This window comes from Carex rostrata, chromosome 22 (genome assembly GCF_964058835.1).
Source record: "Carex rostrata chromosome 22, lpCarRost1.2, whole genome shotgun sequence".
NCBI lineage: Eukaryota > Viridiplantae > Streptophyta > Magnoliopsida > Poales > Cyperaceae > Carex > Carex rostrata.
In genome coordinates this window covers 7,107,437-7,133,480 of record NC_135939.1, presented here as the reverse complement: position 1 = coordinate 7,133,480, position 26,044 = coordinate 7,107,437, and the positions used below count along the sequence as shown (strand labels likewise).

Here is a 26,044-nt window from a genome sequence, read left to right as displayed (position 1 = left end):
ATAAATATGTGAGAAATTATTTTGTTGATCATACATAGCTTTTACCGCTTCCCACAATTCGTGTGCTGTTTTCGCCATCATAAGAGGTCGGATACAGTCGGCTCCATTGAGTTTATGTGTGAGGTGATGATTCTATCGTTTGAGTGTATGACCGTGTAAGGATAGCTCTGCTAAGAGGAGACCAAACAAAGAGGGAGTTATTTGTATTGTATCTTTTGAGCTCGCGGCTGGAGTTTCTTTCTAAGGGGATGAGTTTCCTAAGAAATTATTCAACATAAATTTTCAAGTGGGTCATGGAAACATTCAGGCGCTAGAGATTCTTTCTGAAAGGGATGAGTTTCCTAAGGAATTATTCAACATAAATTCTCAAGTGGGTCAGGGCAACATTCTGGTGCCTCTCTGTGGTGTTGAGATAGGAATATATGGTCTTGCCAGAGAATTGACTCAATGGAATTGGGTCTGTTGGATCTGGAGAGGTGAAGTTAGCTGATCCTGAGTTACATGGTCTATAACTTCTTTGCAATTTATGAGGTGTTCTTTGTTGTACAAGTCTTGCTAGCTAAGCACTAGTCCTTGTTTGGTTTAACGGCCTATTTGATATGGCTTTGATGTTTAGTTTCAACTATTAAAATGTTGTTTCGGTTTTGTTGTCATGCATGTAATCTTTTTTTAGATTTGTGTTCGATCCCTGACTATTTAATGCTCCCTTTTAGAATGCAAATTGAACTTTGTGTTGAGATTTGGTTATGTTTGGCTTCTGGTTGGATCGTAGTAACTCCGATTGTTAGTTTGTTACACTGGAAAAAAAAAAAAAACTGTGCAGGTAATTTGCCGTTACACAGTTTTAATGATTATTAGATAGCTTTTAATGATATTAGATCAAAGTCGTAGTTAATGCAAATGAACGTAGTACCCTTTAGATAAAGTTCAAGCTTATTTTTTATAAGATTCAAATATGTTTTATTTTTCTCATATAAACATTTGAAATTAAACGGACAGAGAATTGCACAAAACCTTTTTTTTTCAAAGATTAGCTGCTAAGTTTTTCTGGGTCAAATTGAAAAACAAATCCAGCCTCGAATAGATCTACAAAATTTGTGTTACACAAAATGCACAGAGAAAATAAAATCTGCTAGGATAAACGCAACCATGCTTTGTTTTTTAAATATAACCTAAGATAATTAACTGGGTAAATACCGAGATAGAACTAGCATCTCTTAAGATATTGGCAACTAGCTCATTCAAAATATATATTACTTCATATCCTCAGCTCTAGAAAGACCCAAAAAAAGGCAAACAAAAATAAAAATAAAAATAACACTAGGCAGAGATTCAAAGGAGAAATATCATACATCAAGGCAAAACTTGAAGCATTTTCTCATGTTTGTCCTACACTGAAGCAGTAACAGCATATCAGCTGCCATTTATCTCTTTCTCTTCCCAGCTGAACCACGAGCAGGCTTCTCCGCAGAGCCGGTGGCTTTTGATTTGCTTGCCGAAGTGGCCTTTTTCCCTTTTGGACCCCCTGAGTTTTTCAAATCGAGCTGCACCTGGATACCTAACAGAGGAAAGAAAAAAACTTTGAATTATAGGAAAGAGCCTACTATTTTCCTCTGCAGATATTTTCACCTATGTAATATACTTTCTGACCTGAGGTGCTTTGTTTCACTGTGTTTTGACTATGAAAATATAATAAAGAAATAAATCTTGATGTAAAAAATAAAAATAAAAACCTTTTGCTTTGTCACTCTGGAGGTCCAGCTTTGGTTTTGATTCGCCAGAAATTAATTCATCTGGCAGAGATAAAAGATTTTAATTATAAGCTTTCTACAAGAAAAATAAAATAAAATTTTCATTGGAGCATGAGTTCGAATTTGGTTTTCCTATATAGCATCCTCATCAGCAGCATATACCAAAACCCTCATGCTTGCGCTGACTTTGGACCCCACTTGACAGTACTAATTTGTATTATACAGAAAATCCAATGAGTCTTCTCATGCACAGAAAAGGTCTTATTTAACAATTGAAGGGAGATCAAAGAAAAACCAGTCGTTGTTGTAAATAGTAGTTGGAATCAAGAGCAAAAATAAAAACATATTAAGAAAAGATAATTGTTGAACTAATCTGATAAAGGGACCAAAGAAATAAAATACCATCATTCTCAGCATCTGATGAATTCTCTTCTTCTTCACCTTCCGCCAATGAAGTTCCATTTTCTTCAGGAGTCTCTGTCTCAACTGGAGGCTCCAGTATGGCCGCGATGCGTTTTTTTGGGGCTTTCTTTACACCAGGTAGGGTGATCATATCTGCAGACCTTACCACTCGGGAGGTACTACCTTGTTTATATGCCTTGGTTAGTGCCGCCTTAACTGCTGGCTGTATACCTTCCATTGGATTGGGATGTCCCTAAGACGAAGATAAATATACATCATAAGGAAACTCAGTCACGAATACTACTATGTCCTGTTTCTGTTTGGTAATGACAACTCTTGTCTTTTTCATTAATTAATTAATTACTTAATTTTTTTTTTTCCTTTTTTCAATGGCAAGGGGGTGGAGTGGGATGAGGGGTACTCTTTTCTGCCAAGATGACAAAAGTTTTCAACAGCATATTACTGGCAGGAACAGTCCTGGTTGGATTTTCTTTCTTGGATAAAATAAATGCAGGCTAGAAAAGGCAGCATATTATACATGATGTAAAACATTAAAACATTCAAGTGAAGAGAAAATGAACAGACCTTAAGCTTGGATAGCTCGACAAAGGTGTCAAAGTCCTCCTGGCTTAAAGAGTAAGTATCCATCAATTCGACTACCTTCTGTACAGCTTCGTCCTTTTGCTCAGAGAGAGGGGGGGAGGTGGGAGGTGAAAGTGTTAGCACAAGTAAATGCTCCGTAACATCAGACCATTAAACATTAGCCGAAATAGAAGCCAAATTAATTACAGCACATATTATCTAATCTAAAAGTTTCAATTGAGCTAAATCAGGAGAAACCTTGGGCAATGTACGTAGAGGATAGGTCAATTGTTTCAACAGAAGAGTAAGGTAATCCAATCGCAAAGTTTCCCTGCATTTTAAGGTCTTCTAGTTAGGGTCTTATATGAAGAATTTATTTAGATTGCCAAATAGAAAAAAGAGAGAGTGTATTGTTCGTCATGGCAAAATGTAAAAACAAGTGTAGCATTCTTACCTGTCCAGATTAGTTTGCTGAGAAGCAAGAATATGGACATGTACATCTTCCAAAAGTCGCATGTTCTTACCCATAGTTGAGTTTTTTCCAAGCCACCCTCCAAATCTATTGAAATTACGTTCTCCCTGTTCAATCAAATAAACTGTTTCACAGTGTTTCAGAGAAGCACCAAAGGAAAAAAAAAATCAGAACAAATGTAGTACCGGCTCAAGTGTTTCCCTATGACCGTGCATCAGTGCAGCTCTGGTTAGAAAGAAAAAAAGGTGCAAAGAAGAGGCATAAAATTTAGTATAGAAAATATTGGGAAAAAAAAATATTTACACAAAAATTCTGACAGATGGAGCTCCATGCGCCAGACAGGTCAACAAATTATTGAGTTGAATTTGGTAAGTAAAGAACTCGCAAAGATGTACAAAAACAAAAGCAGCAACATGAAAAGACAAGTTTTAATACTGTTGTCCTGTAGGCTGCTATTGCTGGTATAGTATAATAATATCTGTATCGAAAAAAGTTATTGTTGATGCCAATACACAATCTACTTACGGCACAATGCTAGAAGCAAATGAAGAGGCTTGGGACAGCTGCCACTGACGGTATCGTCTGATTTGTACATTCACGATATCACCATCTGATATTGACTCTGCAGCTTGTGCAAGTGTCTTCATTCTTTTCACCCCACTTTCATCCTTTCCAATGCTAACTGGCTTGTAGTTTATGTAGTTTTCCTGCCATTCAACACCTTATAAAGGTTTGTACAAGTTACCTTATATTTCTGTCATTCTACAGGTTTACCTACTGCAGAGGAATGACACTGAGTAAAACAAACCTGAATAATAAGAGGAACTAAATCAGGATTGCTCATGCTATAATCAAGCCTCTCATCCATCCGCAGCTTGCCACCATTAAACCCAAACAACCTGAGAAATTAACAGACTAGTAAGTAGGAATAAAGGTAATAGCTTGCACACATGATGTATGGATAGAAAAGAGAGGTTGAAGTACTTGTCAACAGCAGTGAATGGCGAAATATCTTCATCCTTGGCACTACTTTTGAGGCGCTCTCTTACATCATCATATTTAATTACTGACATCTGGAGGCTCATGTACTGCAACTGATTTATCGCCATTCGCATATCCCCATTCACTCTGTCGGCAAGCTCCTCCAGTGCGACCTATTATTTACTCAAAATAACAATAATTGCAGTCCAGTAGAAACACACAACTAATAAATTTGTAATATATTCTATTAATTTGGTTTCCTTAAAATTTTTGTATATTTTCGTTCTCGTTTTAAATACATTTTCTTGCGAAAAATCAAGAGCTTGATCGTTGAAAATATAGTGTCTGTGCATAAGTTTCTCATTATAAATGAATTAACTATCCAGACTGATAAGTTTGCTCTTTATTGTACCTCATTAACTTGCAGACCTTCAGAATTTGCAATTTGCATCAGCCTTTTAGCCATCTGCCAGTAGGAGGGCACAAATCAGTAAAGATAAAATAACAGTTTCCTAAATATTTCAGGTTATATAATATGTTAATTGCTGATCCATTTAGTTTCCAATATCACGGCATTCAAAACAGTTTTACAGGTCATGTCAATGAATGTAAGACAGTTAATATTATCAAGAGGGATCCAATTACACCTTTTTTTGGTGACACTGAATTACACTCTATATTTTCAAAGTCCAAACAGTCGATCCAAACAGTTCAACATGATGGATATGTTAAAATGTGCTTGCAGATCAAATTTTACATTTTTTTTGAATTTTTGTACTATTTATTAAGATGGGTACAAAAATTCAATGGTCTGAATATAACAATTTTGTTAAATACTTAATAAATAGTAAAAAAATTCCAAAAAATGTAAAATTTGATATGCAAGCACATTTTAATATATCCATTATGCTGAACGGTTTGGATCGACTATTTAAACTTTGAAAATCGATAGTGTAATTCGGTGTCACCAAAAAAGGTGTAATTGGATCCCTCCTCTATTATCAAATGCATTTGCACTAAATGTTGATTTGCCAACTTCTTATTTGCTAGTAGACCCTATATGATATTTATCCTTAGTAACGTCGAAAAGAGCTAAAGGGTTAAGAGGAACATATCCTTCCATCTATCTTGGCATTCGTCTTTTTCTTTTTGTTGTGATATCTATGCAATGCCATAAAGGACAGCTTTTAAGAAGTATACAAAAACACCTTAGAAATAAAGACAGAAATATATGAAGAAAAAAAAAACCTGTTGTTTTGTGGGCTTCCTAAAGTTAAGTAGCATGCAATAGTTAACGAGGCTCTTCAGCTTCTGGCTATACCGGTCATTACAAATGCATATAATTGGGATTCTTGACATTTTAATGCTAGCAATTAGATCAGCAACACCGCCTCTGTCACCAGCTGACATGCCATCTACTTCGTCCATTATAAGTACTGACTTTGGATGCTTCGAACTGTTATATCAATTTAAAATCATTTTAGGAACAATCAAAGAGAGCAATACCAGCTTCTATATATCAGTACTGCAGTACACCATCATGACAAGGTTAAGCTTTCATTTTGGATTATGTTATTTGGCCACAACTTGATGTTTGAACCTGACAACAACAACCAAGCCCTTAGTCCCTAACAAGTTGGGGTAGGCTAGAAATGAAACACAATCGTAGTCACTAAGTCATTTATGGGTTTCACTTCATAAGAAAATGGCTGTTTTCAACCATTGGCTCGCCACGCCTATCACGGCCCTCCTCCCTCCTCCCTCCTCCTTTATCCTGGCTTGGGACAAGCTGTGCAGATACTACACAGGCGGCTGAGCTCACTCCACTATAGCATAAATCAAAGACTAACTAAGCAACCAACAATTAGACATTAAAAAGAAAAAATAAAGAAAAATCAAACTGGTATCAACAAGTATAAACAATTTTCTCATCATAATGCACCAAACTGATCATCCTAGAGCACTCAATACAGAAATAAACCTGTTAGTGCCATAGTTCAGTGTGGAATTGCTGACAAGCTCTTTGATGGAATTTGAAGTGTTTCCACAAATACCTTTCACAATCTTTGAATCTGCCTTGCCACGACTATCACTTGCATTAACCTACAATCAAATAATTACCAACCAAACAGTGTTCAAAATTGGTAGCTAAATATTGGTTTTCTATATTTTATTTTAAAAAATTGAGTAGGTGATTCTGATATCCCCCAAAATCTCCAATATTGCTTTTCACATATGGCATAATCCATTTGTACAAAACAAGTTAAAAATGTCACACCAATTTTAATTACTATACAGTTATAATACCGACGTATAATAAAACTGTCTTGCAAAGAATGTGCAATTTTGCATAATTATATAATCTTTTGAAATAATAAAATTTGCATTAGTTATATTTCCGCTTCACCATTTCTGTAACAGTGATTAATATTTTATCTCATTAGCAGTATATGATGGTATTTTTAAAAATACCTCAATAACTTGGAACCCAAGCATCTCACTAACGAGTTTAGCACTGGTGCTTTTCCCGATACCAGGTGACCCGCTCATAAGTATAGCCTTTTTAGATCCACTATCTACTTGTTTTTTCCCTTTTCCTTTTTGGCCAGCATGCAGGAATTGATTGTCCCAACTCTTTAACCAATCCTGTAGTTGCTTGACCTATAAAATAGACATATTACTTTATATAATATCTCAGGTAAAATAATAGAATTTGTTACCAGTGCAAAAGTCCATAACTTGTCAAAGATTGAAAGAATCTCCGGTAAAATATTATATCTATGCATGCCTAGCATCACCTTATATACAATTACTATAACCAAAGAAATCAATCTCGGTTGTGATGGTGCTAAAGTTTGTGAGAATGATAGTCGAGGCAAATGATGAGACCTACCACTTATCCATATTATATAGACTACGTCAAACTAGCAAAATCACAAATGTTGTTAAAAAGATGAAAATAACATACAATAGACTGGTTCCCAATAATATCATTTGAGGTCTTTGGCTTATATTTGTCTGTCCATGTAAGCGAACTGGACACTCCAGTTTTGGCCTTCTTCTTATAAGGAGAGATGCTAGGTTTGGTGCTTTTTGGAGCTTCTTTTCCTTGCGTGGAGCTAATGGAATTATCTGATAAAGAAGACATCATTGTTAGACAAAGTATGCTATAGCAACTCCTTCCTGGATAACAATCTGACAAAATCAAATAACCTCACAAATTGTTTCAACTCTAAATTTCATTACCGTCTGTTTCTTATTTCATTTCATATACATTTATTTTGCTTTTCTAGTTGAACTAGGTTGTAACAAATGCTTCAATTTCTATTAACTCCACTAATCCTAGAAAACTTGAAAATTAAATGAAGCAATGCACTTCAAACAAATAGCTTTTAGGGGGATTCATTTATATATTTTAAAAGTAAGCATGCATACCTTTCTTCACTACTTTTACAGGGCTGCTCTTGGTTTGCACTTTTGCTACCTTTTCCGGCGACTTGCCCTTCTCATCTTTCTTTGTAGGTGCTTTGGAACCAGAAGGCTTTGATTTCAGGATCAAATCAAACAAACCATCTTCAGTCAAAAATGGGAGCCTAAGTAGAAAGAAAAAAAAAAGAGAAAGCAAGGGTCAGCAATCCGTAATGTAATCTTCTGCACATTATTCAAAGTGTAATTATATTTGAAAATTGTACCCTAGCTCTTTGGCCTTTTGAGACTTTCTTCCCCCAATGTCCTCATCACATAATAAGTAGCTCTGAAAAACAAAAGCCAGATTTAAACATTGAAGTTGCGAGCACAGCAAAAAATAAATTAATTCTTATGTAGATAACAACGATAGCAATAATTATTCAGGAAATAGCCAGAAGTTTCTATTAAAAGAGGCTCTAAATGTAATATTTAGAAAATATAATTAAAAATCAAGATTGTACAGAATCTTTCTCTGGTGATTCAAGGTACTTTACAGGTTAAAAAAAGGAATGCAGGAGATGGACAACATGTTTGGTTGTTTCCAAGAAATTGAAGGGTTGTATGTAAATTACCATTTCTACAAGAGAATACCAATTTCCCATTGTTTTATCTGGACGGGTAATAATAAAGATTATCACGGTCATGATTTACCGTCTTTTTGCTCACAGATCCAGTAACACGACCACCATGACGCTTAATCAGGTCCTCGGCTTCTTCTCGTTCCAAGCTAACAAGTAACAAATATAAATAGCAATACAGCTTTAAAGGAAATTTGAAAACAAATAATTAACTAGTAAATATTTAGTTCAATGTCGAAACCATAATATACACCTATCAAGAGTCCCAGAAATGACAAATGTCAGACCAGATAAGCACTCAGGGGTCCCTTCAGGTACTTCCTAAGATAAAAAAGAAAAAAAAATTGCAAATTCAGATATAGACAATGCCATATAAATAAAAATAAAAAATAAAATCAGTTTGCTTCCTATACAGTATATACAGATCTGATAAACACCCATAGACTTTTCTGTGCTCCATTACACATTTTTTAGACTGCATACAACAAGCTCATAAAATCCTTCCTTAATTTAAAATACCTGATACAATTTTCTTAGTTAATATACCTCTAAATGTGGTGAGCATTTTGGTAATAGGGACATGGTCAATATGAACAGACCAAGCCACAAAAATAGTATGTAATGTTGACATCCACACAAACATATACCACACTGGTACCATGTTAATGTAAAACCAGTATCAGGCCTGCAGCAACGAAATACTAAGCATAATCTTCGAATAAGAAATTAAGTCTAAAGTAAATATCAAAGCAAACAAATAATCAATAGATAAACAATACCGTACCTTCTCTCCTTTATGAGGCGGATCCTGCCTTTCACCAAAATTCATAAAACCCCCCCTCCCACCACCTCGCCCTCTCCCTCCAGATGCAGAGCCTGTACCCCTTCCCCCACTTCCTCTGCCCCTACCAGCTCCTTTTGCGAGCAAATCCTCTTCCTCCAACTCATCTTTCACAGGAAATGACTTGCGGGCAAGTGCAGTCCCGGACGAGCCCTTTGACTTCTTCGCTGCAACTGGCTTCACAAAGTCATCATCCTCTTCTGTTTCTTCTTTAGGCTTTTTCTCTACACGGGGCTTCTTGGCTGGTGTAGGCTTGGGTTCTCCTTTTGTTTCAATTTGGGTTTTGCGCTTGGCAGGAGGTTTTTCATCTTTTGGCACCTCTTTAGAAGCTGCTTCTTTTGAACTGGATGAGGCAAAGTACTTGCTAGTCTTTTTCCTGGCAGGAGTATCTTGAACCATAGGCACCTGTATAAAAATAGTTTTCAATTAGCTTTATCCTGCCTACGCATGCTTATAAATTAAGCAGTGAATGAAAAACTGATGCACGACAATAAATGCATAATACCAAGCATAAATTGGTGAGTTATAAATTAAGCAGGTATTATAGTTAACTTGGTGAGTTGCGATGCTCTATAAAACGCATAACACCAAGCATAAATTTTGGACTTGAAGATAACAATTGAAGTCCAGGTAGTATTTCGATTGAAATCGCTGACATAAACCAAAGAATATCCGTATATTCTTTGAAACAGGGATGATTAGGCTAAGATACACCTAATTCCTTTGATGTTGATAGAAATAAATATATAAAGGAAAAGTATATACAAATAACAACAGTTTCTATTTCCTTACCCACATACAAGAAAGTTGACAGACAGAAACTCAAACTAAACCATAAAGAAAATAATGTTAATGAAAAACCAAATATAGCCTACAAACGAACAAACAAACAAACTTGTACCGGTTTCTCCGGGAGAGTTAAAGTGGGTTTCTCTGAACTTGGGTTTGCCTCGGGCTTAGAAGCAGCACCATTACCTTTATCATGCTGCTTAATGAACCACTTCCTTATATCAGATGTCTTCATTTCCATTCCATCAAAGAAAAAAGCAATGAGACACATTAGCTCAAGAAATAAGTAAAAATAAAATAAAGGATATTTTGTACATGCACCCTGAGCAGCTAATTTTTCAAGAATAACCTCAAGATGAAAGGAATAGCCTTTTTTATTATCTAACACACACAAGAGATCACTTATAGTTGAAAACAATCACTGTTCTTGTAAAATGAAAAAAATTACAAAGAAAAAGGGTTTTGTTAGGGTATAAGGGCTGCAAACGAACCGAACCAAATCGAATCTGCCTTAGTTCGAATTCGAAATAATTTCGAACCAAACCCAGTTCGAAATTGAAATAGATTTCAAACTTAAAAGGTCAGTTCGAATTTGGTTCGTTATAATTCAAACTAGTTCGATTTGATTCGAAATTAGTTCGAAATTTTTGACCGCTGACCGCTGCTCAATCAAATCTGCAATCCTTCTGGCCTCGAAACTACCACGAGACCACATCCACCAAGAGAGGAATCAAAACTCGTCCTTCTAGGCCGTGCAAAATCATCACCAATGGAGCAAGTTGTTCGTGATTTGGATTATTTGGCTGAAATATTGCAATCAGAGAGAAGGAGAAGGAGAAGAGGGGTTTGGAAAGGAAGAGATATTGTGCTTCGACTAGAGAAAGAGCTCCAAACCTTCGCTGTATGCGCCATCGGAGAGATAAAAAAGTCGATGGGAAAGAGCAAAAGTCGACGTTTAGGTTGAGAGAGAGGGAGAAGGAATACGGGAAGGTATTTTAACAGTGTGTTTTTGGCCTAATGCAGCGAACGAACTATATGAATTTCTGGTTTGATTCTAGTCTTTGCGCTGCAAGCCAAAACTACTATGTGAAAATATTAACCCAAGAATAATAGCGACGTAAATTAATTTCGAACCTTTACAAATTCACGAAACTATCAAATCGAATCTCTTCAAGTTTGAATTCGAAATTGAATTAATTTCAAACCGAATTACTTTCAAATTGAATTTTTTTCAAACTTTTTCGAATCAAACTCGAATCGAATCACGAATCTCGAATTTTTTGTGCACCCCTGCCTAACACCTAAGGAAAACATCATAAACCTTCTACTAACATATTGTAGAAAAATTCAATGGCCACCAAATAAATCAAGCACAAACTACATGACACAAGGGTCATTTACATATAAAGAACACAATTTTTCATTTAGCCAATTGGTCACAATAAAATTCACAAGGCAGAGGGGTCAAAAAATGACCTATGCTGGGACAAAAGTTGTAAAATAAATTGTTCCAGCATGTAAAGGACTTTAAGACAATCAAGATAGACTTAAATTTCGTATTATTTGGAGTTCAATTCAATTTTATATTAAAATTCAAAGATAAATAAAGAATTTTGACAGCATATGGACAATTTTACCCCTAAACACATTTGACAGCTTAAAAAATAGAAATAAAACTCAAAAAATTATGAAAAACATAATTAAAACACTTCTCTATGAATCCATAATGACAAGGTTCATGTTTGTTAAGAAATTTAATAAGAAATCATAAGATCAAGGTTTCAAATTTGAAGAACTATATGAATTTCATATTGCAACTTTTTTTTGATAAAAAGGCAGCACTGCCTATTTCGTTACTCATGAAACTATTTTTTTTTGAAAACTTGGTAGTAGCTACCAAGGTGTTACTCATGAAACTATTGTAAGTTACAATCAAGTCTAATATCTAATCAATATATAGTTTTGTCACTGCTTATCGACATCAGTAATAATTCAATTGAAAGAAAACACAAAGAAGGAAGAAAGAATCGGATCGAAACCCAAATGAGCTCTGCCCTATATCCCTTTCCGATGACCGACAATTGTCGACAGTGAGTGTATTAAGCTCAGGAGACTAAGGCGATTCTGACAGTACTCTCCTTTGATATCGCCGTGGCCGGGACCTTGCCGGAGCCCCGAAACCCTAAACTTCAGTGAAACCCTCATTCATATCGGGCTTAGCATGAATATTTTAGCGGGCAGGAAGCGTATCCTCTGAGGGCAGGGCAAAGTTTGAGAATTTTTTTTTTCAATTCGGGCAAGATCTGCTCTGGTCCGTCCGATCAAAACGAACGAACCAGATTAAAAGCTCCGCAGCTTACGACTCCGCAGAGGATACGCTTCCGTGGTGTGACCTGGATCAAATTCAAGTCCGTGTGTCCCCGGGCACTTGAGGTACAATTTTAAAAAATGGACGGTCGAGATTAATTCTAGCTGGGCCAAACTCAATCCGGAGCAAGTTGGGAATCTTGAAACTGGAGGGGGTCTGCTTTGAGATTCGTGCCACATGAAAATAATGGTCCAGATTTATAGCTTGCATCTCAAGTACATAGGGTGATACGGATTCATCAAATTCATATTATCGAAGAATTATATACTTTAAAAATTAAGCACGAATCTTAATGCTAAAGCTTTAATTTTTTACTATTTATAAAATAACTAATATCATACCCGTGCATTGCAACGGGTACATGTTATAAGAAAAAAATATATCAATGAAAATAATAATTATCCAAATATTAAGACACATGTTAATAGAAAATTTATATGATTCTGTATTTTTAATTAACTTTAATCGTGATCTCTGACAGCAATTTGATGATGTGATGATTCTTTATTTTTAAGTTACAATGATATCAAATAATAGCTCGATTCGAATCTAATATCAAATATCGTACAACAATTCAATATCGACATATAATATGATATCAAAAAAACATAAATAAAAAATGTTATCGTGTGTATGTATATGATATATATATATACACACACATATTATGAGAGAAATATATATTCACACACACGTTCCAATTTATATTCTTCTTTGTTTATAATTTATATTCTTCTTCTTCTTTAATTTGTTTCCAATTTAGAATACACACACATTGATATATTATATATTGAAAAATATTCTAAATTGCCCACAACAATATGTATAGAAACAAAGAAAGAGAAAAAATAAAATAAAAAAAATTCTATTGTGATCCGTATAGAAACGAAGAAGAAGTAAGAAAACAAAGAAATAAGAAAATGGAAGGTGGAGTCTTCTCAATTGAAGAGAAGAAATATAGAAACAAAGAAATAAGGAAACGGATAAATATATCGCTAAATTTCAGAATTTTTTCAATTTTAATTGTAACGTATCGTGTTGCAACACATGTGATGAGTATGTTTTTAACTAAATTTAGACTTTTATACATAAAACATATGCACTTAATTAAAAAGAAGACAAATTACGTAATTGGAGGGTTGAGATCAAATCCGAAATTTCATCTTTCAATCGTAGCCGTTGACGGATCGGACACCCAACGTACTTAATAATAAAATGGAGATATATAAAAGCATGATGAAGATAGAATCAGAGAAGAGACATTTAAACCGTCCTTAGAAATTTATCTAAGTTGCATGATTTAATTCAATTTCAACTAGAATTTGATACAAAGGGATAAAAAACAGAGGAGGGTGAATGGATAATTTACTTTGATGCAGTCATTATCGCTCTTTTAAGCTTTCTTTACAATCTTTTTTTTTTTTCAGTGACGAAAACAGATCGCATTACTTTCTTCTCCCTTTCCATCAATGAAGTTAAAATTTGCACGAATCCGTATCACCCCAGGTACTTGAGGTGCAAGCTGAAAATCAGGATCGTTTTTTTTAGCATAGCACAAATCTTAAAGCAATCCCCTACAGTCACAACACTTACCGAGTTAACTTTGATTTGAATAAAATTAATCTAGATCGTTCGTTCTTTTAAAATGTACCTCAGGTACCTGAGCGGATACGCACTCAATTTGCACGGGGCCATGCACACGTCGAGCCAATTACAGCATGCTTGACTCGCTTGCAGACTCACTGACACAACCTGATTTATGGCACTTGACCAATTGATGCTTAACTGTATCAGATTTCCTAATTAGAGACATTACAAGTATAGGCTGTGTTGACGTGCTAATGGTGCCGTGCATTTGGTTGTGCGTTAGTTCGGTAATAAAAGTAAGATTAAATCTTAATCTACATTAAGGAGTTCGTGTTTGATTGTTTTAATATGTATTATGGATGCTGATGAAGTTTAATTTAGGATAGATGTGTCTTAAGATCCGAACAGGAATTAATATCTCGAGCAAAAGAAGCTTAAAGAAGGAGATTTCTATTCTTGTCAAGGAATCGATGTTCGAAAGATCAAACGACTAAGGAATCTAAAAGAGATTCGTGGAACCTTAATCCTCCATTACCGAACAATACCATAAATATTAGAAATATCTTAAAAAAAAGAATTAGATATTGTACAGATATATGTTTTGAGAAGTACAGTTCATGTTTTATTTTAAAAGTTTAATTAGTTAATTTGAAATGTTCCACATGATTTTGAAATTAAATGTGCTTGTTGATTAAATTTTATATTTTTTAAAATCTTTTACTAGCTATCAATTTACACTTCATATTATTCCCATTCTCCCAATTTTCTACCCGTTTTTTTTAAGTACCACCCCAATAAATTGGAATTAAATAAATACCACCGGATTTCATAAATTTAAGATTCCGCCACGTTCGCGAAATGAATTTGCGCACCGACCCGTTCCCGACTGACCCGTTTCCTGACCCGTTCACAAAATCATTCTGCGAACCGACCCGTTCCCAACTGACCCGCTTCAGAGACCCGTTCACAAAACCATTCTGCGAACCGACTCGTGGACCCGTTTCCAACCTGACCCGTCCGCCTGACCCACTCCCGATGTTTATATATGCTAAAGCTATGAGTGCGCATATCCATCGTGCGAACGGGTCGGTGCGCATAACCATTTTGTGAACGGATCCGTCCGCAAATTCATTTTGAGAACGGGTCTCTCAAGCGGGTCAGTCGGGAACGGGTCGGTTCGCAGAATAGTTTTGTGAACGGGTCAAGGAACGGGTCAGTCGAAAATGGGTCGGTGCGCAAATTCATTACGCGAACGTGGCGGAATCTTAATTTTACTTAATCTAGTGGTATTTATTTAATTCCAATTTATTGGGGTGGTACTTAAAAAAACGAATTTTCTACCACTCTTTGTTTCAAAAAAGAAAGGAAAATGAATATTTCCATCGCCACCTTTTCTCTCTTTCTCCCGAGATTTTTATTTTTACCCCAAAAATAATTGTTTTTAATAATTATAACCACCTTTGCGGTGGATTTATAAAAATACCCAGCCCGTGGAATTTTTCCACGGACCGAATTAATCCCCTCGCCCCGTGGAAATTTTCCACGGTCTGGATTCTTATTCCCCCCCGTGGAATTTATTCACGGTCCGAGCCTTTTAATTCAAACCGACACGCCGCGCCCCTCTTCTCCCTCTGTCTCCATGATCTCTTCTCGTTCTGTCTCCGTGAAGCCCACACAACACCGCCCGTCCCCACCGACGCCCCCCTTTTCTGACTCCGCACCCCCGCGCGCCTCACTGCAGCAGCGCCGCCCGCCTCCCTGCGCCACCTCCCTGCCCTACTCCCTGCACTACTCTGGCCGTACTCCGAGCAGCAAGGTGTAGAGACTTGGTACCGGTCGTTCTATCAAAGCCGCCTCTTGGATTCCGTTGTTAATCGGGTAAGTAAGCACCTTAGAAATTCATTGATTCATTTGATTAGTTGTATCGCGTTGACCGCATCTTGGATTCCATTGTTATCGGGTTTTATGGGCTGATTTGGGCATTTATAATTTGTCTAGCGTGGGTTGTTGATTTTCCCGGCTGGACCTGTGTTGACTACGTTGCTTGTCTAAATTTATCGCTATTTTTTACAATTGGTCGGGGGCTTTGATATCGAAGTGATAAATTTTGTTGTTGATGATCTTTCGTGTGGGTCGGCATATCGAAATGAAAATCTTCACTTGGGAATTTACTATAAATCATTGATTTGACGAATCAATTTCGGTTGTTAATACCAACCTTGTACCGGTGAGATTAAATCAGTACCAGACCTAGAACCAGCATAAATATATGCTGTTGCATTCAGTTTCAGCCTAGCACCAGTTTAATAAAGATCAGTACCAATATAAATATACGATGTTGCATTGGTACTCTTATAATAAAATATAGTAAAAGATCAATTGACATGTATTAATCAATATCAATTTATATCACTTGTTTTGATACAATACAAGAAAAGAAATTCAATATTGTTGTTGTGTTATATAAATATGAGACATACCAAGCCGACATTTTTATTTTAACCCCATTAAAAATTATTTTAATACTAATAACCAAAGTTTAGTAATAATTTTAAAAATACCCCACCCGTGGAATTTTAATTCCAATTTTTTTTGTTTTATAATTTAGAAATTTATTTATATTTTTTATTTTTTGTATTGAAATATTGGAAATGTTGGATATATTTTTCTTTGAAAATAGATGGAATACAATATAATTTGTTACAATCTTTCTAATAAATCAAATTATATTGTATTCCATCTATTTTCAAAGAAATATATCCAATATTTCCAATATTTCAATACAAAAATAAAAAATATAAACAAATTTCTAAATTATAAAACAAAAAAAATTGGAATTAAAATTCCAACCCGTGAAAAAATTCCACGGGTGGGGTATTTTTAAAATTATTACTAAACTTTGGCTATTAGTATTAAAATAATTTTTTAATGGGGTTAAAATAAAAATGTCGGCATACCAAGTTATCCAAATTGAACCGAAAGACTTCACGGACGAGTATCATTTTTTTAGTATCAGTATAGTGATAGCATGTTGCACAAATTTGTTATATATAGCCTATATATTTAGATGATAAATTGATAGTATTCTTTTTAAGTATATTTTTTTCATATTAGCCTCATTTAAGCCAATTGTAGCACATCTAATTTTTTTTTAAACATAGGATGGCCAGGGGACGGGCTAGGAGACCACCACCAGCCGACCCCGTTGATGAGCCCATTCCCGCGAATAGCACAGAACATTTCAGTCCTATGTTATGGATGAGTCACACGGAGCACCAAGTCTGGATGAGAACAATGTCTCTAAGTTCAAGCTACTCAAGAGAAACAATCAATAGATCACTATAACCTAATCTAAATCAAGATTAATAAAGTGAGTTTGAGGTTGTTTGAGGGATTTTGAAGTTTTAAGCTCTCACAACAATGGAGTAACTAAAGCTCTCAGAAAATCGCTTTTTAGAAGTTTAGGGTCGGCTGAGATAAGTGGGGAAGAGACCCCATTGCTCTATTTATAGAGACAGCTCAAAAATGAGCTAAGTGAGCTAAAACGTTACCAACGTTTTATTAAACGTTACAACGTTTTAGTTCAAACTGCGATTTAGGGTTTTAATTTTCTGACAGCTCAGGTAATCGATCAAAACGTTACCAATGATTGTATAACGTTTGTCCAACGTTTTGCACTAGAAAACTTGATGAAAAGATGAAATTCTTTTGAGACTGAATTTATTTAAAACGTTACAACGTTTGTGGAAACCGTTATAACGATTTATGTAATTCCGACATTGGATGAAGTTTCTCTGTGTATTTTCAACCTGAATCGTTATAATGTTTGTAAAACATTACATAATGGTTTGCACTATAAAACTTGGTCAAAAACAGGAATTGTTTGAAAGCTGAATTTAATTAAAACGTTACAACATTTGTCAAACGTTACAACATTTGTCAAACGTTACAACGCTGATTTAAGTTAATCGTTGTAACTATTGACAAACGTTACAACGTTTGTATCTTGAATTTTGAATTTGATACAGCTGTACTTAACGTTCTGACATACCTGAAACGTTACAACGTTTCAAGTTGATTTTGTACAGCTGTGCTTCAGCAATTCTGACAATCCTAAAATGTTACAACGGTTCATAAAAACGTTATAATTTTTGAACTTGTTTCTGAGATTGATCAAACTTTTCCTTCATTGTTTCTGACATGCTCAAAAATGTTACTGTTCGCGTGAAAGCGCAACTCAAGTTTCGGTACGCTTGAGAGCGTACCTTTTAAAACCGCGGTTACACCTTCCGATTAGGGTTGCAAGTGCACAACCCTATCGAGGAGTATAATCGGGTATCGATCCACAGGGACGGATTCTTTTTCTAGAGTCTACTTATCTCGACTAAAGACTAGAAGTGAGAAAGAAGGAGTTTTGGTATTTAATCTTCCTAAAGGATCAATTCAAACAATCAAACAATGCAATAGAATAGTAACTGTGCAAGGAAAAGTATAAACTGTGTTTTGATTTAGGATAAAAGATGTTTCAAGGGTTTCAGACTTCATCTCTGATTTGCCTCTAGTGGTACGGGTCTTACCAAGTTGGTACGGCTAGGCCGCACCAACCTGGTCCGACCAAGCCGTGTGGGGCTTGGTACGGGTAGGCCGCACCACTCTTGTAAGACCCGTACTGATGTACCAGAACAAAGCTTACAAGTTCGAGTTGATGCATTTCTTGCTGGTACCTCGTATAAAACTCTTGAGAAAGGTTCAATTGACCATACCTAAGGTTCCTAAACCTCAACTCTCGTTTGTTGGTTCAAGATCTAGGTTTCGGAGTCAATTCTTCACCTTCTAGGGTTTCTAAACCTCAACTCTCGTGTTTTGGTCCAGATCCTCTAGTTGATTGATTGGAGATCTAAGGTATCCTCTAATCTGTCAATTAGAGGAGAATTCAACCTTTCGGCTTCAATTCGAACAAGTCTACCTAAAGGGATTGGTTTGGTTGAGAGAAAGCAATGGTCACATGACCTTGTTAGGGTTGATCTACCACTATAGGCACACCATATGCAATCACAGAAAGACAAATCAATCAAGATAAGCAAATACACAATCAATTCAATCAAAAGAGTTCATACAAGATCCAAATCAAGAAAAGCAAAACAAATCAAGAAAATCCATCATCAAACCCTAGAAACAATGATCAACTACTCACAAGTCATAGATCTGTCCAGAAATACAAATAAAGAGATAAAGAGAGGCATAATAGAACTAGATCGAAGATCGGGAGTTGAGAAGAGGTTGATCCTTCGATTCTCGCCTCTTCCTCTTCCTTCTTCTTCTCTCCTTGCTCCTTTGCTCTCTTTCTCTCTTTCTCTGAGCTCTCAATCTGGAATGGAATGGAATCCCCGAAAATGGAGAGATCCCTCGCTTTAAATAGCCTCTGCCAAGATTTGAATTCTGTCAGGCGGCATCTATGTACGGCCCGTACAAGATGGGAAAGAGGCTGGATCGGCTAAGTCTGGTAAGGGCCGTACCAAGTCTGGTAAGGGCCGTACCAAGCCTGGTACGGGTCGTACCAGGGAGTCCAAAAACGTCGTTTCTTCGTGTATTTTGCTCCAATCCTGCAGAAAACAAACAAACTCTCAGCAGTACCAAATTCTAAGGATATATCAATGAAATGCACATGATTTTGACAATTTAGAACGTGAATTTGGTACGAAATCAAGTCAAATATAGGCTAAATATGCGAGGTATCAGTTACAACGTTTTGTCCCTGTTTAAACAGCCTCAAACTTACTTTACCAAGCTTCTGATTTTACAATTTAAATTCTTGATAAGTGTCTTCATGATTTCTTCAGTCCAAGTATTCCATAATGCAATTTCATTTGACTTACATATCTTTTAAAAATAGAAGAAATCATAAAATTCAATAATTGTATGTTTTTGCAAATTAGTCAAATAGACGAAGAAGATTATTGCTCGAACAACAGACTGTCTCTCTCTTAAAACACACGACAACAAGGATATAACCGTCGCGTTGTTGTCTTCGTCCTTCTCCCTTCTCCGAAATGGTGAGTTTTGATATTTTCTTTCTTGTTTTTAACTTGTACCTACCCCTCACAATAGTTGGATTTTGCGAAGAGTCGAGCTGGTGCTTTCATTAAGAACAAATTGTTTTTAGTATAATGGTAATAACATGGAAATTTCTTTCAAACATGTTTGGTTTCTCATTTAGTGCAATTTTGTTAGAACCTGCCAAATTAATGGAACTATTAATCAAATGTAGTTGAAAAAGTTGAAGAAGAAACCATCTTTAGTGATACTAATCGTGTTTCTGTACCTATGGCTGCTGCCTTAAATGAAGTTTCAGTTCATGGTTGATAAGCTGTTTGCAATTGGGTATTTTTTTGTGATTTGCACACTTCTATGTGAATAGCAGTTGGTGGGAAGTTGAGACATTTTGTGCCATAATTTGTTCCTTGCTAGTTGTTTTTATTTTTTGATTTCAAATTCTAAGATTGTGGTTGTGTATGTATATTCACTTGACCATTGGTCTTTGTTTTCTTTTGTTGTGAATATTTCTTTGCTACATGTTTCATTGTAGTTTATCATTATCTTTATTCTTTCATTTGAGTTGCTAAATGCTAAATTTATTCTGGTGTTTTTTTTTCCTTTCAAAACGTTAGTGTTGCTCAATTGATAGAAAGAAAGATCCATTTGGATTTATTACTCGCAACTTTAATTTTCATCTTTGCTTAGTCGCTTAGATATTGTTTAGACTTTACACTATGCCTGCTAATTGGACCGGTTTGGCCATGGACAACCGGGCTGAACAAAGTAGGGCCGTAGTCTGGACAGGCTGTAATATAAATGGTCCTAAAATCCATTTCAAATTTAATTGAAAAGAAGAGGTCCGGACCGGTCACGAATCGGACAAGACAATAATCAAACAACTGATCGATCTCTCTCAGTTTGAGCAATCCAATTAAAAGCCCAAGTAAGAGCCCGTTTGAGCAACAATGGATCAATCGACAAGCATATCACGAAAAAGATCACAAGTGTGGTTACATTTTGTTGAAAAACACGATGAAAGAGTTAAATGGGCCAAGTGTAAGCTCTGTTCTATGAAGTTTGTTACTGGTAACAATAAAGGAACAAATCACTTGCGTCGAAATATCAAAAAAAGATGCAAAGAAATTGATGAAAAAGAAAAGGAGAGGTTGGCAAAGACGGTGATTTATTTGGACCCAGTTATAGTTTTAATCCCAAATTGACCCGAAATTTGATGACTTTGCTTTTCATCAATACAGAGATCCCATTTAATGCTATTGAAAGTCAGTTTTGGAAACCGGCTATGAGGTCTTTGAGACCGGAATATATATCGATTGGGCGACAAACATTGAGAAATGATTGCGTGAGAGTATTTCAAACGGGAAGGGAGTTAGCATTGCAAGAGTTTGAAGGATTGAATTCCCGTGTGTATTTCACGAGTGACATATGGACGTCGAGCGTGCATCTGGGTTATAAGTGCCTAACGGCACATTACATAGATAAAGATTTTAATTTTCAAAAGAATATTATCTCCTTCAAACTCTTGCAATGCTTCCCTTCCCGTCTGAAATACTCTCACGCAATCATTTCTCAACATTTGTCGCCCAATCGATATATATTCCGGTCTCAAAGACCTCATAGCCGGTTTTCAAAACTGAATTTCAACAGCATTAAATGAGATCTCTGTATCGATGAAAAGCAAAGTCATCAAATTTCGAGTCAATTTGAGAACTATAACTGGGTCCAAATAAATCACCGTCTTTGCCCAATTTAAACCTCTCCTTTTCTTTTTCATCAATTTATTTGCATCCTTTTTTGATATGTCGACGCAAGTGATTTGTTCTTTTATTGTTACCAGTAACAAACTTCATAGAACAGAGCTTACACTTGGCCCATTTAACTCTTTCATCGTGTTTTTCAACAAAATGTAACCACACTTGTGATCTTTTTCGTGATATGCTTGTCGATCGATCCATTGTTGCTCAAACGGGCTCTTACTTGGGCTTTTAATTGGATTGCTCAAACTGAGAGAGATCGATCAGTTGTTTGATTACTGTCTTGTCCGATTCGTGATCGGTCCGGACCTCTTCTTTTCAATTAAATTCGAACTGTATTTTAGGACCATTTATATTACAGCCTGTCCAGACTACGACCCTACTTTGTTCAGCCTGGTTGCCCATGGCCAAACCGGTCCAATTAGCAGGCATAGTGTAAAGTCTAAACAATATCTAAGCGACTAAGCAAAGATGGAAATTAAAGTTGCGAGTAATAAATCCAAATGGATCTTTCTTTCTATCAATTGAGCAACACTAACGTTTTGAAAGGAAAAAAAACACCAGAATAAATTTAGCATTTAGCAACTCAAATGAAAGAATAAAGATAATGATAAACTATAATGAAACATGTAGCAAAGAAATATTCACAACAAAAGAAAACAAAGACCAATGGTCAAGTGAATATACATACACAACCACAATCTTAGAATTTGAAATCAAAAAATAAAAACAACTAGCAAGCAACAAATTATGGCACAAAATGTATCAACTTCCCACCAACTGCTATTCACATAGAAGTGTGCAAATCACAAAAAAATACTCAATTGCAAACAGCTTATCAACCATGAATTGAAACTTCATTTAAGGCAGCAGCCATAGGTACAGAAACAGGATTAGTATCACTAAAGATGGTTTCTTCATCAACTTTTTCAACTACATTTGATTAATAGTTCCATCAATTTAGCAGGTTCTAACAAAATTGCACTAAATGAGAAACCAAAAATGCTTGAAAGAGATTTCCATGTTATTACCATTATACTAAAAATAATTTGTTCTTAATGAAAGCACCAGCTCGACTCTTCGCAAAATCCAACTATTGTGAGGGGTAGGTACAAGTTAAAAACAAGAAAGAAAATGTCAAAACTCACCATTTCGGAGAAGGGAGAAAGACGGAGACAACAATGCGATGGTCAGATCCTTGTTGTCGTGTGTTTTAAGAGAGAGACAATCGACCTGTTACGCCTCGTGGCGAGAGAGAGAGAGAGAGAGATAGGAGAGAAGGAATCATTGGGAATTAAACGGAGACATCTAGGCTACAGGCTTAGGGTCTGATCGGAACGACCAGTACCTCCAATAAACGAGAATGAGAATTCTCTTTCTCGTCGATTTTGATGATTGGAACACTGAGAGGAACGAGAAACGAGATGATTCGACGGGATTTCAAGAGCCTTAAATCCCAATGAGAAATCGCAGGCTAGATGATGAGATTTGGCGAGAATCTGAGAGTTTCTGCTTAGTCACTCGATTTTTCTGCCGAAAGATTCTCACCACACAACTAAAGATGGAGCCTTCTCGAATTAATGAAAGCACCATACCAGGTCGACTCTTCAAAAAATCCAACTACTATGAGGGGTAGTTACAAGTTAAAAACAAGAAAGGAAATATCAAAACTCACCATTTCGGAGTTCAAAGAAGGGAGATGGACGGAGACAACAACGCGACGATCAGATCATTGTTGTCGTGTGTTTTATGAGAGAGATAGATAGTCGACTTGTTGCGTCTCATGGCGAGAGAGAAACAGAGGAGAGAAGGAAAGATTGAGCAGCGCGAGAGAAGAAATCATTGGGAATTAAACGGAGACATCCAGGCTATAGGCTTAGGGTCTGATCGGAACGGCCTGTACGTCCAATAAATGAGAATGAGAATTCTCTTTCTCATCGATTTTGATGATTGGAACGCAGAGTGGAATGAGAAATGAGATGATTCGACGGGATTTCAAGATCCTCAAACCCCGTTGAGAAATCGCAGGCTAGATGATGAGGTATGGCGAGAATTTGAGAGTTTTTGCTTAGTCGCTCGATTTTTCTGCCGATAAATTCTCACCACACAACCAAAGACGGAGCCTTCTCGATTTAATGAAAGCACCATATCTGGTCGACTCTTTGCAAAATCCAACTATTGTGAGGGGTAGGTTCAAGTTAAAAACAAGAAAGAAAATATGAAAGCTCACTATTTTGGAGTTCGGAGAAGGGAGAAGCACGGAGACAACAACACGACGGTCAGATCCTTGTTGTCGTGTGTTTTATGAGGGAGACAGACAGTCAACTTGTTGCGTCTCATGGCAAGAGAGAAAGATGAGAGAGAAGGAAAGATTGAGCAGCACGAGAGAAGAAATCATTGGAAATTGAACGGAGACATCCAGGCTACAGGCTTAGGGTCTGATCGGAACAGCCTGTACCTCCAATAAATGAGAATGAGAATTGTTTTTCTCATCGATTTTGATGATTGGAACGCTAAGAGGAACGAGAAACGAGATGATTCGATGAGATTTCAAGATCCTCAAATATTGTTGAGAAATCACAAGCTATATGATGAGGTATGGCAAGAATCTGAGAGTTTTTGCTTAATCGCTCGATTTTTTTGCCGATAGATTCTCACCACACAACCAAAGACGAAGCCTTCTCGATTTAATGAGAGCACCAGATCAGGTCAACTCTTCGCAAAATCCAACCATTGTGAGGGGTAGGTTTAAGTTAAAAATAAAAAAGAAAAAAATGAAAGGTCACCATTTTGGAGTTCGGAGAAGGGATAAGGACGGAGACAACAATGCGACGGTCAGATCCTTGTTGTCGTGAGTTTTATGAGAGAGATAGGCAGTCGACTTGTTGCGCCTCATAGCGAGAGAGAGAGAGAGGGGAGAGAAGGAAAGATTGCGCAGCACGAGAGAAGAAATCATTGGGAATAAAACAGAGACATCCAGGCTACAGGCTTAGGGTCTGATCGGAACGGCATGTACCTCCAACAAACGAGAATGAGAATTCTCTTTCTCGTCGATTTTGATGATTGGAACGCTGAGAGGAACGGGAAGATTCGACGAGATTTCAAGAGCCTCAAATCCCTTTGAGAAATCGCAGGCCAGATGATGAGATTTGAAGAGAATTTGAGAGTTTCTGCTTAGTCGTTCGATTTTTCTGCCGAAAGATTCTCACCACACAATCAAAGACGGAGCCATCTCGATTTAATGAAAGCACCAGATCAGGTCGATTCTTTGCAAAATCTAACAATTGTGAGGGGTAGGTACAAGTTAAAAATAAGAAATAAAATATCAAAACTCACAATTTTGGAGTTCGAAGAAGGACGGAGACAACAACGCGACGGTCAGATCCTTATTGTCGTGTGTTTTATGAGAGAGACAGACAGTCAACTTGTTGCGCTTTGTGGCGAGGGAGAGAGAGAGAGGCGAGAAGGAAAGATTGAGCAGCGCGAGATAAGAAATCATTGGGAATTAAACGGAGACATCCATGCTACAGGCTTAAGGTATGATCAGAACGACATATACCTCGAACAAACGAGAATGAGAATTCTCTTTCTCATTGATTTTGATGATTGGAACATTGAGTGGAACGAGAAGATTCGACGAGATTTCAAGAGCCTCAAATCACGTTGAGAAATCGCAGGCTAGATGATGAGATTTGGCAATAATTTGAGAGTTTCTGCTTAGTCGCTCGATTTTTCTCTCGAAAGATTCTCACCACACAATCAAAGACGGAGCCTTCTCGATTTAATGAAAGCACCATATCAGGTCGACTCTTCGCAAAATCCAACAATTATGAGGGGTAGGTACAAGTTAAAAACAAGAAAGAAAATATCAAAACTCACCATTTCGGAGTTCGGAGAAGGGAGAAGGACGGAGACAACAACGCGACGGTCAGATCCTTATTGTCTTGTGTTTTATGAGAGAGACAAACAGTCGACTTGTTGCGCCTTGTGGCGAGAGAGAGAGAGAGAGAGGCGAGAAGGAAAGATTGAGCAACGCGAGATAAGAAATTATTGGGAATTAAACGAAGACATCCAGGCTACAGGCTTAGGGTCTGATCGGAACGGCATGTACCTCCAACAAACGAGAATGAGAAATCTCTTTCTCGTCGATTTTGATGATTGGAACACTGAGAGGAACGAGAAACGAGATGATTCGACGGGATTTCAAGAGCCTCAAATCCCATTGAGAAATTGCAGGCTAGATGATGAGATTTGGCGAGAATCTGAGAGTTTCTGCTTAGTCGCTCAATTTTTCTGCCGAAAGATTCTCACCACACAACCAAAGACGGAGCCTTCTCGATTTAATGAAAGCACCATATCAGGTCGACTCTTCAAAAAATCGAACTGTTGTGAGGGGTAGGTACAAGTTAAAAACAAG

The 26,044-nt window shown here is 36.6% G+C and overlaps 1 protein-coding gene across 6 annotated transcripts; it reads right to left on the bottom strand.

The window, feature by feature from the left end:
* Window positions 1-1,173: 1,173 nt before the first annotated feature.
* Window positions 1,174-25,625, bottom strand: LOC144573955 (replication factor C subunit 1-like). 6 transcript variants are annotated; one of them, XM_078323741.1, is made up of 22 exons: window positions 25,507-25,625; window positions 9,977-10,093; window positions 9,019-9,480; window positions 8,488-8,555; window positions 8,308-8,383; window positions 7,881-7,942; window positions 7,624-7,781; window positions 7,157-7,320; window positions 6,661-6,849; window positions 6,170-6,291; window positions 5,437-5,644; window positions 4,601-4,654; window positions 4,192-4,361; window positions 4,016-4,106; window positions 3,733-3,914; window positions 3,393-3,432; window positions 3,190-3,314; window positions 2,994-3,066; window positions 2,739-2,831; window positions 2,154-2,406; window positions 1,734-1,793; window positions 1,174-1,558 (listed from the first exon to the last, which is right to left on the bottom strand). In XM_078323741.1, the coding sequence occupies exons 1-22, from the start codon at window positions 25,507-25,509 to the stop codon at window positions 1,425-1,427; spliced, it is 2,904 nt and encodes a 967-aa protein (XP_078179867.1). In that variant the 5' UTR covers window positions 25,510-25,625; the 3' UTR covers window positions 1,174-1,424. The 6 variants fall into 6 exon arrangements, with proteins under 6 accessions (XP_078179867.1, XP_078179868.1, XP_078179865.1 ...); XM_078323742.1 differs by lacking the exon at window positions 25,507-25,625 and adding an exon at window positions 24,964-25,103; XM_078323739.1 differs by lacking the exon at window positions 25,507-25,625 and adding an exon at window positions 22,776-22,905.
* Between the last annotated feature and the right edge of the window lie 419 nt (window positions 25,626-26,044).

Bases quoted from the DNA above. Each gene is read 5' to 3' on its own strand.
- LOC144573955 (XM_078323737.1), bottom strand. From the start codon at position 10,135: ATGTGTCTCATTGCTTTTTTCTTTGATGGAATGGAAATGAAGACATCT. The intron at 8,556-9,018 runs GTACGGTATTGT...TTTTTATCTTAG, and splicing joins CGCCTCATAAAGGAGAGAAG to GAAGTACCTGAAGGGACCCC. The intron at 3,915-4,015 runs GTTTGTTTTACT...GTTGAATGGCAG, and splicing joins TAGTTCCTCTTATTATTCAG to GAAAACTACATAAACTACAA.